The 14413-nt window shown below is 44.1% G+C and overlaps 3 protein-coding genes across 6 annotated transcripts in view; all 3 read left to right on the forward strand.

Moving 5' to 3' along the window:
• The first annotated feature begins 387 nt into the window (after positions 1 to 387).
• LOC129192571 (ankyrin repeat domain-containing protein 66) lies at positions 388 to 1057 on the forward strand. Of its 3 annotated transcripts, none has more exons than XM_054796730.1 (3): positions 388 to 530; positions 603 to 846; positions 918 to 1057. In XM_054796730.1, the coding sequence occupies exons 1-3, from the start codon at positions 392 to 394 to the stop codon at positions 1033 to 1035; spliced, it is 501 nt and encodes a 166-aa protein (XP_054652705.1). In that variant the 5' UTR covers positions 388 to 391; the 3' UTR covers positions 1036 to 1057. The 3 variants fall into 3 exon arrangements, with proteins under 3 accessions (XP_054652705.1, XP_054652706.1, XP_054652707.1); XM_054796731.1 differs by having other exon boundaries at positions 603 to 831; XM_054796732.1 differs by having other exon boundaries at positions 603 to 831; positions 923 to 1057.
• On the forward strand, positions 860 to 11350 carry LOC129192570 (zinc finger BED domain-containing protein 4-like). 2 transcript variants are annotated; one of them, XM_054796727.1, is made up of 8 exons: positions 860 to 1044; positions 9080 to 9212; positions 9379 to 9470; positions 9556 to 9762; positions 9861 to 9974; positions 10066 to 10323; positions 10413 to 11041; positions 11175 to 11350. In XM_054796727.1, the coding sequence occupies exons 2-8, from the start codon at positions 9134 to 9136 to the stop codon at positions 11275 to 11277; spliced, it is 1482 nt and encodes a 493-aa protein (XP_054652702.1). In that variant the 5' UTR covers positions 860 to 1044; positions 9080 to 9133; the 3' UTR covers positions 11278 to 11350. The 2 variants fall into 2 exon arrangements, with proteins under 2 accessions (XP_054652702.1, XP_054652703.1); XM_054796728.1 differs by lacking the exon at positions 11175 to 11350 and having other exon boundaries at positions 10413 to 10610; positions 10789 to 10965.
• Positions 11351 to 13727: 2377 nt separating this feature from the next.
• Positions 13728 to 14413, forward strand: part of cenpo (centromere protein O) — a 9055-nt gene continuing 8369 nt past the window's right edge. The window contains exon 1 of the mRNA XM_054795702.1: positions 13728 to 14174. Coding sequence (XP_054651677.1) covers positions 13998 to 14174 — 177 coding nt within the window. The 5' untranslated portion in view covers positions 13728 to 13997. The remainder of the gene's footprint in view (positions 14175 to 14413) is intronic.

Consider the following 14413-nt stretch of genomic DNA (forward strand, 5'->3'; position numbering starts at 1 on the left):
ACATGCTCACAGCATGGATGGAAAACCTCTAAACCTTGCTGGAGGTGTTTTCATAGGTGTGTCCCATTACGTGCAGTAATTAGCTACCTCTTTTTTACCCGTTTTCATATCTTTAGGACTCGCAGAAAAGAGACGTGTGTTCATATCTCACATAAGGATTGTGGATGATGGGCAAAATTAAAAAGAGAGAGCAGTTGTCCTTTAAAATCAGGCCTTCAAAATAAAAGAAGTCCAGTAAAATAACACGGTCGCACCTCAGCAGGCTGTCCCATCTTGGTTAGGTAAGCTCTCATCTCATTTGCCAAAAAGATTGCTATCAAAAGGCACCATTACTGGCATTAGTGTTTGGCCCTTGTTGTTGTTGTCAGTTGCCTCGGCAACCAGCATAGCCATGTCAGAGTTGCACCAGGCAGCAGCAGCGGCAGACTTGGATCAGGTTGAGAAGCTTTTGAGGCAGAAGAAATGCAACCCCAATCAGAAGGACACGGACTGGGGCAACAAGACACCTCTGCACTGGGCTGCATCCAAAGGTAGGACAGCATATGGGTAAATGTGACCCACACACACATACGCCTACTTTTTCTCCCCTCCCCCCTCTTCAGGAGACGTGGAAACGGCGAGGCTTCTCCTCGACCACGGAGCCCGGCCCTGTCTGAGGACAGAACTCGGGTGGACCCCGGGCCATTTTGCCGCCGAGGCCGGGTCCCTGGCGGTGCTGAGGCTGCTGCACTCGGTCCACGCACCCCTCGACAAGGATGACGCCAGCGGGGAAAAGCCAGTGCGAATTGCTGAAATATACGGACACAAGGAGTGTGTTTTATTCCTCAGGCGGTACGACGTCAACTTGTGAGCCTTTTGGAGTCACGCTAGACGGCGCCGTGACTGAAGTGCTATGTCATCAAGTGTTTTTGTTGCAGGGCAGAGGTGGAGGGTTGGGCGTACCGCAAATGTGCAGCTGACAAGGGAATCTCTGTGGACGACGACGATGAGGAGTGGGAAGGGCAAAAGAAAGATGAAGGAAAAGGCCATCAGTGAATCTTGATTGCAAGTACAGAATATTGTAAAAATATACTAAACTATTCCTAAACGATGGGTGAACAATCTCTTCTCTCACGTTTAACTTTATAATCATAACAAACCAAACGAATAAAGTTGTCATTTTTGGAAAATGAGTTTGCATGAAACAGTTATGTTGACAATGAAGTCAAATTATTGTTGGAGTGAAGTCAAAATTACGTAAAGAAAATGTACAAGAACAAAGTTGAAATGGGCGCATTTTTAAATAGTTACAACAATAGTTACAACAGCAGAAATGGGGGGGAAAAAAGCACACCTCCTTGTCTACTGGCACCATTCCTTCTCTCAAAACTGCCTCGGTTACACGCTAACATATGCTAACATGAATGGAGGCACAGGAGTGATGGTTTCTAAGGTGAACAAGGTGAGCACATGAACACACTCAACTGGGAAAAAACTACCAATGGAGGTGCCTTGGGCAGCAGGGCCTTTGTCCAGACGACCAACGCTTACTGAGGTGTTTGGCCGGATAATGTAAACAAAACAGTGCAAAATGGTGCACACTCACATACGTTGCTGGCTATGTTGCAAAAACACATACAGGCAGCTTGTGTGTCAAGCTAATGTCCGTCACAGGGACACCGTACACTATACTTGAGTACCATCTAGTGGTTCAAACGTGGAATTCACCTCATGACAATTAATGATAAAATGGTCTCAAAAAATGTTGTCAATAATATCAAATATCAACAATAATTTGTAGCACAATAAATTTATTGTGACAGGCCAAGTAGCCGCTCAACCCCAGGACCATCTACTCACAATGAGTTTGAGCCCCTCCAGTCAGGTTTTTGGCCCAACCACAGTCCTGAAACAGCTCTCATCACCAACAACCTCCTCCTTGCAGCAGACTTCTCTCCGTTCTCACTGTCCTCGAGCCAAGTGTACCTTTTGACATGTCACACTGCCCTCCCGGATGGGTTAGCCTGCATTGGGGTCTCTGGCGCACGCAAGTCCAACCGTTTGCAATTTATTCAAGGTCACCATGGAAAATCTTCATGCTCACCAATCATTCACGGTGTCCCCCAAGGTTCACTCCTTGGTCCCCTACTTTTTATGATCGATGATCTTCAATATTTTTTGTTATTTTGGCATTTGTTTTCATTGTTACGCGGATGACATGCATCATCTTGCAACCAAGCCCTGCTGCCAGTCCAGACTGCCTCCAGGCCATCGCTAACTGGATGTCCATGAATACGCTCAAACTCCATGGCAATAAAAGTGAAGTTCTTCTTGTAGGCTCCAAGTCATCGCTCTCCAAGGCCCGTTCCCTCAACAATGAAACAGATGGTTGAATAGTTTTTCTCAAGACAAGAGCCTCAGCGTCACCTTGACTGCAGCCTTTCATTCCAATCCCGCATGAAAAATATCTCACGCACAGCCTTCTTCCATCTTCGCAACATCTCCTAACTCCGACCCTCTCTCTCCCAGCACTTGACAGAAATTCTCATGAATGCTTGGGTCACCTCCCGCCTTGATTAACGTAACGTCCACAGAAACTAACCCGTTACCTTCCGCTTATTCAAACTGCGCTGCCAGAATGATTATTACACCAAATACTCAGACCACATCACACGCGTTCTCTCTTACCTCCATTGGCTTCCTGTCCGACAGCGCTTTCAATAGAAACTCATCACCTTCAAAGCACTCCATAAGCTGGCGCCCCCACACCTCCATACTTGCAGGACTTGACTTTTGCTTTTTATTTTATTTTTTTTAGTTGTCCTGTTATTTTTAGAATGTGCTGCGGGTCACGCTGTGGACACCCCTGGATTAAACCGTCCTTATTAATACTAAAACTAGGCTGGAATCCTATGGGTATTTGTTAAAACTGGTAGGGTTTCTTACTGAAATGTTTCATTAAAATAATACATAGAGGACAAATCATTGCAAAAATAAGTGGTTTTAATTTTCCCATATGATTGGACAATAAAAACAAGTAAGGCACTAGAAGCAGCAGACACGGGCACATGTACCAGCTTGCTCTGAAAGTCCCCCAGAATGATCATGGAAACATACCAGTAGAGTATTTTCATTTACAATCTGCATAAATATTCAAGTCATTCACGTTGTTTTGATGACAGCAGCCAAGCTGCATAAGTAAATAGGCAGGAAAACCTAAAGCATTGGCACAATCTTTGGCTTGACGCACATATTCCATTTTGGGATGTCCCGCTCCCATCCATCCTGGGATCGGCTGCCGAGCCGCTGTATTCTGAATATCGGACAATAACGAGATCGGGCTGATACGGTTGCTTATCACGTTGGTAACTCTGGGCCACACTCCAACACGGTAGGTGCGGTAATGCGCCTCAAAGCCGGTCGCCACAGACTCCCGCCACCCGCAAGAAGAAAAAAAGACGACACCACCATGCAGACATGTCCGCCGTGTACCGTGGTTAAGTTACTTTCACGTTGGACTACAGCGCTAGTTCCCCCTCAACGTGCCCGGACTGCTGTGTCATGGTGCGGGGAGCTCACACGGGAAGTGCCGCTCTAACCGCTGGTTATTTATACTAGGGAACATCAATACTGTAAATGACTTTGGTTGAAGAGAGTTTGTCATATATTGTAAATATACACAAATTGATCTATAACCATGTCAAATGGTTAGTCCTACCCTAGAAGTATTTTGCACACTTATTTTTTCCCAATTTGACCTTTTATTGGATGGACGTTTGTTGGATCTTTTATTGGATTAGGGACCTGACTCTGAGGTTTTAATGCTTTGAAGAGCTATTTTCATAACCATATTCAATTACACAAATTAATGTTCGTAACAAAAGCTTTATTATTATTTTTAAAAAATCACATCTGATCGGAAGCCAAAAAATGTGGATGGGGTCATCCCTAATTTCATCGACATCCGATGTTTTTACACCGATGATTCATGCTCCACGTAAGTCGTGGCAGGAAGTAAACGCTCCTGTGTTGCTGTGTCGTCTGCAAGCGTTGTGCCGTTGGGGTCTTTGTCACCTGACACCTGAAACAAACTTGAATGAACATGTTCGCTTAGGTGACTTGACTGCAAATTCAAAGGTGGTTCAATAGGAGATATCTCTTAAGACAGGGCACTCCAAAGTGCGGCCCGGGGCCAACTATGCCCCGTGTTTTCTTATTGACCCATGGTGCATTCTAAAAATACAATTTAACACAAAAAAAAAGCAAGAAAGGGAAAACCAGCAGTAATTTTACAAGAACAAAGTCAAAATATTTAGAGAAAAAAGTCGTATTGGAATGACAAAAAAGTATCAATTTAACAAGAATAAACTCATGAGGGAAAAATGTCAGAGTAGCAGAGTTGAAATATTTTTAAAAAATAGTTTTTTTGTGGTCATAACATGAGAAACACAAAGTTGTAATTTTTGGAAAATTTGGTTGTTAGGAGAATAAAGTCAAAATATGATGGTAATAAATTCAGAAGCACAAGAAAGAAAGTTGAAATAGTTGGAAAAGGTTAAAAACAGCAGAAAAGGGGAAAAACTCAGTTTACAGGAATAAAGTCAAAATATTATTCTAACAAAAAGTAGCAATTTTACGGGAATAAACTGGCAATATTCTGAGGAAAAATAATGTCATTTTAGTAGCAGAGTTGAAATGGTAAAGAAAAAACTCTTTTTAGGAGTTGAATTTTTTTTTAAATTAGGTGATGTGGCGGTGGGGGGAATTACAACATTATGGGCATTAAGTCACCTGGCTGTAAAACGCTGGGACACCCGTGCCTTAAGAGATGTGACTAAGCGTACCTAATGGAGTGTCCAGTGAGCATACCTGTCAGGTATCTGACGACCTGTGGTGTAACCTTATGTTTGCTGGTGTGCCTTTATTTTGAAGACCGGATGTTACCGGAAGGGGGAAGCAGTTGGATAGAGTGTGTGACGTGTGAAGCGAAAGGGGAGAACTTGCATGTGGAGAATATCTTGCTGTTTGAGCCCACATATTAAAAATACGACATGGTGTCAGAGTCGCGGCAGTGGAAGACTGTTGGGAAAGTGTTTTGTGTTTTTCTCGGTGCAGTCGGCAGGCGAAGAGAGAGGAAAAAAAAAAAAGAAAAAGTGCACGGCGCGGGAATGGATGGCGCGCAGGCCCCCCAGCTAGCATCTAACCCTGCTAATCCACCACCTAATGCAACGTTCACGATTCAGCCTCCGGAAGCGTTCGACTTTACAAAGCCCCAGGAGTGGGAGAGACGCTTTGAAAGATTTAGATTGGCCAGCAATCTGCATCTCAGCTCGCAAGCTAACCCGGTAAAAACGCTAATTTACTGCATGGGCGACGAAGCGGACGATATACTGCGTGGTCAAGCTTTAACTGAAGTACAGAGGCAACAATATGACGACGTTAGAAAAATGTTTGAAGTATACTTTGTGCCCAGAAAGAATGTGATCTACGAAAGAGCTAGATTCAACCAACGTGTTCAACAGTCCAATGAGAGTGGATTCATTCGTCACTGCTTTGTACTCCCTGGCGGACAATTGCAATTATGGAGCACTCCACAACGAATTGATAAGAGATCGCCTCGTGGTAGGACTCAGAGACACTAGTCTTGCAGAGCGCATGCAGCTGGACAAGGATCTGACACTGGAGAAAGCTGTGAATATAGCAAGACAGTCAGAAGTCATTAAGAAACAGCAAACTGACCTCAGGGGTGAGGCGAAAGCAGAAGTTGATGCTGTGACAGCTCAAGATAAGAAACAAAAAAGTACACACCACAGACATCGTTTCAACAAAAAAGCACGTCCATGAAAACAAAAATGACAACAGACCAAAAATGCTACAAATGTGGAAAATCCCCGCTACATGGGAAATTCCAGTGTCCAGCCAAAGATGTGATCTGTCACACTTGTGGAAAAAAGGGACATTATAGTAAAGTGTGCAAAACGGCAAAAGCAGTGCATGTAGTGGAAGCAAGTGCAAGGTGCGGTGAGGAACTATTATTTCTTGGAGCACTAGATGTCGGCATAGACCCCTGTTATGCGACGTAACCATCAGAAACCACAAAGTCAGATTCAAGATCGACACAGGTGCAGACGTCTCAGCTATTTCGGAGCGGACATATCTCAAGATTTCTAATCGTGACTCCAAGTTTACAGACGCCAACAGACCGTTGATTGGCCCAGGTGGCACAGCACTCCCGGTGATAGCCAAATACACGGCTTCACTGCGCATAGGCGAGCAGGTGGTTCAAGAACCAGTGTATGTCATAAAAGGCCTACAGGTGAATCTGTTAAGTAGACCAGCAAGTGTGAAACTCAACCTTGTTTGTAAGGCGGACAGCATCGACAAGGGAGTGTTAGCTGAGTCATACCCCAAACTGTGCAAAGGTCTAGGTATGCTGGAGCAGCCATACTCGATCAAGCTCAAGCCAGAAGCAGACCCTTTCTCACTGGCAACACCAAGGCGTGTTCCTATTCCTCTTCTAGGCAAAGTGAAGGAGGAGCTGGAGAAAATGGAAAAGTTGTGTTCTGGAATGGTCCCGGTGCCATCAAAAAACGGCTCTGTGAGAATCTGTGTTGACCTCACACACCTCAATAAAGCAGTGTGCAGAGAGAAATGCATCTTGCCTTTGGTGGAACACACACTTGGATCTCTTGCAGGAGCGCAGGTCTTCAGCAAGTTGGATGCCAACCGTGGATTCTGGCAAATCCCTTTGTCACCAGAGTCAGCAAGATACACAACGTTTATAACCCCGTTTGGACGTTTCCATTTCAACAGGCTACCATTTGGTATAGCCTCAGCGCCTGAACACTTCCAACGGCGGATGTCCATGACGCTCGACGGGCTACAGGGAGTGGTCTGTCACATGGATGATGTTCTTGTATGGGGCAAGAACCAAGAGGAACATGACACCAGACTTCATGCAGTGCTACACAAGCTACAAGAAACCGGTGTCACACTTAATATGGGCCAGTGTGAACTGAATAGGAGCGAGGTCAAGTTTTTGGGACACATCGTGTCAGCAGAAGGTGTGCAGCCGGACCCGGATAAAATTAAAGCTGTGAAAGAAATGAAAGAGCCATCGAACATAAGTGAAGTTCGTAGTTTCCTTGGCATGGTAAACCAGCTTGGAAAGTTCATCCCAGGGCTAGCAGAAAAGGACAAGCCACTGAGAGACCTGCTTTCAAAAAAGAATCAGTGGATCTGGAGTTGCGCACAACAGGCAGCATTCGACCAACTCAAGGATGACCTCACCCCGACCCCGGTGCTGACGCTTTATGACCCCAACAAAGAGCTGAAACTGGCGGCGGACGCGTCATTGTACGGACTCGGCGCTGTTCTCCTACAAAAAGATACAAAAAGAGAGAGAAGAGTGGAGGCCGGTGGCGTTTGCATCTCGATCGTTGACGGACACAGAACAACGATATGCACAAGTGGAAAAAGAAGCACTGGCACTGACATGGGGATGCGAACGATTCAGAGACTTCCTGATTGGTAGACATTTTTTACTTGAGACTGATCACAAGCCATTAGTTAGCCTGTTAGGACAGCAAGCTTTAACAGAGTTACCCCCAAGAATACAGAGATTTAGACTCAGGCTTATGCGGTACAGCTATGACATCTCACATACACCAGGCAAAGCACTACACACAGCAGACACACTGTCACGTGCACCAGTACCCTCACACTCCGATCTAGCCAAAGACTTAATGAAAGAGACAAACATATATATTGAAGAGCTAGTAAGCAATATGCCAGCTAGTGACAGGTGCATGACACAGTTGAGAAAGCAACTAAAAGAGGATGTTGTTTGTTCTGAAGTCATGTCATATTGCTAAAGTGAGTGGCCAGATTATGGTAGACTTTCAGGTACAGTAAAAGCGTACTGGTCAGAGAGAGCAATGTTGACTGTGCATGATGGTGTGCTGCTAAAAGGCTCCAGACTTATTCCCACAGCATTGCGCACATCTGTCTTGGAAGCCATTCATGAGGGACATCAAGGGATGACGAGATGTAAAGAGCGAGCAAGAGAAGCGGTGTGGTGGCCAGGCCTGAGCAGCCAAATAAATGAGATGGTAACAAATTGCACAACATGCATGAAAGAACGAGCCAACCCGGTTGAGCCACTGTTACCCAGTGAGCTTCCAGAGAGACCGGGGCAAAAACTAGCGGCAGATTTATTTATGCTAGATAATTCTAACTACTTGCTAGTAGTAGACTACTACTCCAAATTTGTGGAGATTGCCAAATTAACGCCCACACGCTCAGAGGAAGGGATTGTGCACCTAAAATCTATTTTTTTTCTAGGCATGGCATCCCAGAATTATCCTATACGGATAATGGGCCACAATTTGTAAGTCAGCAGTTTGCTGATTTTTCCAAAACATAGGGATGGGCGGTTTAACACAGACGCTTCGGCGCTTGTTTTACCTTTGTGAAGCAGAGTGGTTCGGCGCAATGTTCCGGGGCTTGTGTCAAATTTCACTGTCACGTGACTGATGACGTCTGAAGCGCCGAATGCATTGTTTGGCCAAACCACGGTTCTGACGTCACCGGAACTCGCTCACCTGTTTGAACACTTTGGCGCGCTCTTCTCTTTAAAAAAAAAATGAATCCAAAACGACGATTCCCGAACACTAGTTCTTTTGCCCTGTCTGTTGCCCTGTTGGATTCGAGTGAGTTCATTGCTCTTTCTTTACCACGGCTTCCGGTAAGAAACGTTCTATGGCTTGGGATCACTTCACCTTCGTTTCTCCTAATAAGGTAATAGTATAGTTATAGTACAATATACTATTGTGTGATGAAATATATTTGACTGTTTTTTGTTTTCAACTGTAAATTTGTTTTATAATATAATAATAATATAATAACAATTATTATTTTTATGTGTATGACTGCTAAGAGAGAGTGCAAAGTGTCTCTGAATTCTTTAAACCAAATCAAGTTTACTATAGTTAGCTATAGTAAAGCTATAGCTATAGCTTAGCTATTGATGATGTTTTTAACTAGAAGTAGGTTTGTATTTCATTTTAAAAAGTAAGTATTTGTTTTCTTTCTTTTGAAGGTGCGGTGTTTGATTTGCCCACAAGAGTTGGCATATCATGACAACACCTCCTCCATGATGCGGCACCTCCGGTCCATCCATCATGTTGGAACACCTCAGATGTCAAACCAAAATTTCAATCCTCCTCCTGCCGGTAATTATTTCTGATATGATGTGGATGGTGGGTGCAAATGGTGACATAGCTTATAGCTCAATGGTTACCATAGTGGCTTTAGATCCAAAGGTTATGGGTTTGAATCCCACATATTACAAATTTCCACTGTATGGATTTTCTTGACATGCTAATTTTTTTTTTGCAGTGTCAAGGAAGCAAAAACTTGATGCTGCATTGGTGGACATGATTGTTGTTGATATGCAACCATTTTCCATCGTGGAAGATAAAGGTTTCAAGGTATGGTGGTTCATGGGTCTCTCCCATTTTGAGTATCAATACATGTTTACCTAATGTGCTGTATTTCATTTAATGTCACCCTTAGGCCTTTGTCAACCTTTTGGACCCCACCTACATTATCCCGAATAGGAAGGCCTTGGGAAAAATGGTGGATGACAAATACAAGGCTACCAAGGAGAAGGCTATGGCTCTTGTGAGCAAGGCCTCTGCTGTTAGCCTGACAGCAGACATGTGGACTTCCATTAATATGGACGCCTACTTGGCTGTAACGTGCCACTTTATGACTGAGGAGGTAAGTATCAGTCATACTGTAGCATGTACTTCCTTTCTTTGAACTACTTTGTGTATTGCTATGGTTCTTGTGCCTCACTCTGATTTTGCACATTGTAGGTGCAGCTTTCCACAGTGGTTTTGGGGGTTCAAAAGTTTCCCCAAACCCACACTGCAGCTCACTTGGCTGAGGCCAAAGATGTCCTCATGGAAGAGTGGGGAATTAAGGGGAAGGTGAGAGACCAGTCAAAGACAAGATTATCCTGCAATATTGTCTACTACTAATTGCTATATGTGATTTGTGCACATGTAATCTGTGCTACAGGTGACAGGCCTGGTCACAGACTGTGCTCCCAATATGATTGCATGTGCCAATTTACTACATCTTCGGCACATAATGTGTTTTGCACACATGCTGAATTTGGTGGTAAAGCGGTCCCTTGCTCAAACCCCAGAACTAGAGGACATCCGGAGTCGGGGGCGCAAGATTGTTGGGCATTTTAAGTCCAGCACTACAGCCAAACAAAAGCTCTCTGAGATGCAGCGACAGCTGGCCAGGCCGGAACATAAATTGATTCAGGAGGTGATTACTGTTTGAACATTGTTACTCTTCTTGTAGTTACTGTAATTGTGATATTCTCTTTATAAAACTTGCTTGTTATCTTATCTTAGGTGGACACAAGGTGGAACAGTACTTTTGCCATGTTGGAAAGGCTGTTTAATGAAAGAGAGCCAATGGGTACAGCTCTGGCCAGCCTCTCTTCAGACCTTACCCCATTCACCTCAGAGGACTACCAGGCGATGCACCAGTGCCTGGATGTCCTGAAGCCATTTCACCAGGCCACAGTGGAGCTTTCTGAGGAAAAACAGGTGTCTGCCTCGAAAGTCATACCACTAGTTAAAATGCTAAAACATTATATCTCGAGCAGATGTGGCCATATCACCCACCCACTGGGTATGAAACTGGCCACCAATTTAAAAAATAATTTAATTGAAAAGTTTGCAATGTTGGAGAAGGTCACAGCACTTTCTATGGCAACCTTACTAGACCCGAGGTTCAAGGAGCTGGGGTTCTGCAGCCAAGTCTGTGCCCAAACGGCCATAGAGAGACTTATAAGGGAGTGTGCAGGAACAATGCATATTGAACTGCCTGCTCAGTCACAGCCACAGCCACAGTCACCAAGAGCAGGCCCTTCAAATCGACTGGAGGATGACAGTCTTTGGGCACTCCTGGACAGGCATGTTGGTGCTCAACAACAGGTGACCAACACAACTGCCAGTGCGACAGTGGAGGTTCAGAGGTACAGTAAACATTATAATCTGCATCACTATTGAACGGTCATGATATGCTGCTGAATCACATAGAATTATTGTTATTGTTATTCTAATAATTATTGTCAAGGTACTTAAAGGAATCCCACATTCCCAGAGCAGAGGACCCACTCAAGTACTGGATCACCCACAAAGTACTTTTCCCACACCTTTACAAGCTGGCAGTAAGATTTTTATGCACACCAGCCTCCTCTGTGCCATGTGAGAGGATTTTTTCCAAGGCTGGTGAAGTCGTCAGCCAAAGACGGAACAGGCTGAAACCAGCCACAGTTGAAAAAGTCCTGTTTTTAAATAAAAATCTTTGAAATATATCCCATGCAGTCATTTTAGCCCTGTTTCACAAGCACAATCCCTTGTCACTTTGTTTATTTTCAAGTAACACAAGCACTTCCCACATAAATCAATCACAATTTGTTTTGTTTTACGCTTTTTATTGTGTACAAAAACAAGAAAGCTAGTTGAAGTAGATGACATGATATACTTGCAGTGCACCACCAGATGTCACTGTTCTGTGTGGTTCAAAGCCCCAAAACGTTGGTTCATTTTCCGGCACAATCAGATGAACCCTGTGGAAGCTTCATGAGGCTTCAGCTGCCCATCCCTACCAAAACATATGGGTTCCAACACATTACTAGCAGCCCAAGATTTTCCCAGAGCAATGGTGAAGCAGAGCGTCACATTCAAACTGTGAAACGCTTGCTAAAGAAAGCTAGTGACCCATATCTTGCTTTGTTATCCTACAGAGCTACTCCATTGTCTAATGGCTATAGCCCTGCCCAGTTGCTTATGGGCAGAAGGCTTCAAACTCAGGTCCCTCAACACCCTTCTTTATTCCGCCCTGAGTTGCCTGACGGTGCTATTGTGGTACAAAAAGATAGGGAGGGGAAGTTTAAGGACACATTAATATTCAACAGGAGACATCAGGTGAGAGATCTACGAGAACTCAGTCCAGGACAGCCAGTGTGGGTTGTCGACACTAAGACTGAAGGATCTGTAGAATCAGCTCATGCCACACCACGATCTTATCTGGTGAACAGTCCTAAAGGTACTATAAGGAGAAACAGGCGTCATCTTGTTCCAATGCCAGACAGGGACGAGAGAAAGATTTCCTGCCTTTCATCTTCACCAGAGGGGTTCTCTCTTCAACCACCGGAACGTCTGGATTGTCCAGAGCAGTCAGAAAACACCCCTACACCAGTTCCCATGAAAACTAGGTTCAGTAGAGTGGTGGTAAAACCCAAGGACTGGACTTGTAAAAAGAAAAAAAAAAAAAAGAAGAAAAAAAGTTTTTTTTTTCTTTGTAAGAAGGGGAGAGAAGAGAAATGTGTGAAAAGTTTATCATGGGTTATCTGAAGGTTAACAGGTATAAGTGTAGCCGGTCTGTACTGACACTGGCTATAAATTAATTCTGCGTTGTGTTCTTTGACGTGGTGAATGATGAGGAGACAGCTGCAGTTCTCTTGCCATCCAGAGGGGGCGTTTATTCTCTGTGCACAACACATAAAATGTACAGCAACCTGAATAAGCTTCATGCACACGTCTCCTCTCTTCAGCAGTCCAGAAGGCGACTGAAACATTTTAAATAAAATATACAAAAAGAGGGAGCCGACATACCTGTGCACAACACATAAAATGTACAGCAACCTGAATAAGCTTCATGCACACGTCTCCTAAAAAAAAGAAAACCACATGAAAAACGAACTCCCCAAAACTAGCTTAATTAACAGCAATAACTTTCGTGAGTTGTCTTCAAATACTGTACATTATACAGAGTACACAATGGCATGAAATGTCTCTTATATTCACATGAACACATTCAAACATTGTTGCCACCAGACTAACATACCTCTCTTCAGCAGTCCAGAAGGCGACTGAAGAGGAGCGCGCCAGAATGGCAGGAAATGACATCACAGCAATGTCAAAGTTCACACAACAAAAAGAACACAAATAAAATAAAGACTACCCATAAAATGTGCTTATATCAACAAATACATACGTGAGAAATGAAAAATGAATTATTGGTGAAATTAAAATAACAGAATTAACACATCGGTTACATAAGAATACTTGGGTTAGCGCCAGTTTCTTGTGTGTGTTTTTTTTTAAAAGGGGAGCTGTGGCGTAACCTTATGTTTGCTGGTGTGCCTTTGAAGACTGGGTGTTACCGGAAGAGGGAAGCAGTTGGATAGAGTGTGTGACGTGTGAAGCGAAAAAGGAGAATATCTTGCCGTCTGTTTGAGCCCACATATTAAAAATACGACAGACCAAGCCAAGACAAGTGAAATGATGACGAATTGGGGTTTTAAAACAATCCACATATGATTTGTTAATCGCATCATTTAATCCACCTTCCTCTGCTTCCACGTGACACCAATGTTTGCGGAGCTTTTCCGGTAAGGATGGGCGGATCCATCCAAACAGCAATACCACGGGTGGTATCAGTTTCAGAGCCATACTAGTGTGATGACATCGATAGACGTTCGCTTCCCTCCTGTTTTAGTTCAATTTGTGTTTACTGCCGTTAATCATGTAGTTACATTCAAAACATAATAAAATCGATGTCCTGTGTTTTATTGGGATCATAATATAATCAAGAATAAAAGAAGTATTGGCATCTGAAACACTGGCTATGTACAGAACTTACTTGGTATCGCTTACTTCCGTTTTTTTGTGTGAGGGGGCGGATCCTGTCTGCCTTGACGACCACAGTGACGACAAGCAACCGCCAAAATCAAGCATTTGTCAGCGGAGGAGCCACAGTTTCATTCTCCGGGGACTGTTTGTCAAACATAATCAAGATATCGAACATCTCAAAGGATGGAGGCAGCGGGAGATAACACTGTGGAGCTAGCTTAGCCGTTAGCTTGTTTTTTGCGCACTGCTAACGCCAGCTCGTGCACCCGTCGTCGACGCTTTGGTGACAACATGGCGAATAACTTGACTTCCGCAGGCGTTTTAAGTCAGCTGTCTGCGCTGGAGTTGCAGGCAAGGAGCCGGAAAGCTCAACTCGGGCAGCGGAGTCGCGTGAAGGAGCTGAGGGCCCGAATGGAGGCGCTGACCGCCCGGAGAGACCTGCTGAGAGCGCACATCCAGACGCTCAAGGTGGGAATGCGATGGCAACGACGCTAGCGCCTCATCTTTGCACTTTGGCATCACATGTTTACTGTTACTATTTTTACGCCTCATTAAAGCTAAATATTCCAGATATTAGAGACAATTCTGTGTTTGCATGGAGGTGCGTATCAATTTTAAACATATCTTTAAAAACAAGTGGTGTCCAAAGTGCTGCACTGGGCCGTTTGCAGCCCGTGGCTCATTTCTTGTTTGGCTGGGTACATATG

The sequence above is a fragment of the Dunckerocampus dactyliophorus genome, chromosome 13 (genome assembly GCF_027744805.1).
Source record: "Dunckerocampus dactyliophorus isolate RoL2022-P2 chromosome 13, RoL_Ddac_1.1, whole genome shotgun sequence".
Taxonomy (NCBI): Eukaryota; Metazoa; Chordata; class Actinopteri; order Syngnathiformes; family Syngnathidae; genus Dunckerocampus; species Dunckerocampus dactyliophorus.

Coding starts and splice junctions, on each gene's coding strand:
- LOC129192571 (XM_054796730.1), top strand. CDS start 392: ATGTCAGAGTTGCACCAGGCAGCAGCAGCGGCAGACTTGGATCAGGTT. Junction 531..602: donor GCACTGGGCTGCATCCAAAG/GTAGGACAGCAT, acceptor CCCCCTCTTCAG/GAGACGTGGAAACGGCGAGG. Junction 847..917: donor AGGCGGTACGACGTCAACTT/GTGAGCCTTTTG, acceptor TTTTTGTTGCAG/GGCAGAGGTGGAGGGTTGGG.
- LOC129192570 (XM_054796727.1), top strand. CDS start 9,134: ATGATGCGGCACCTCCGGTCCATCCATCATGTTGGAACACCTCAGATG. Junction 9,471..9,555: donor TGGAAGATAAAGGTTTCAAG/GTATGGTGGTTC, acceptor TGTCACCCTTAG/GCCTTTGTCAACCTTTTGGA. Junction 11,042..11,174: donor GCGACAGTGGAGGTTCAGAG/GTACAGTAAACA, acceptor TTCCCAGAGCAG/AGGACCCACTCAAGTACTGG.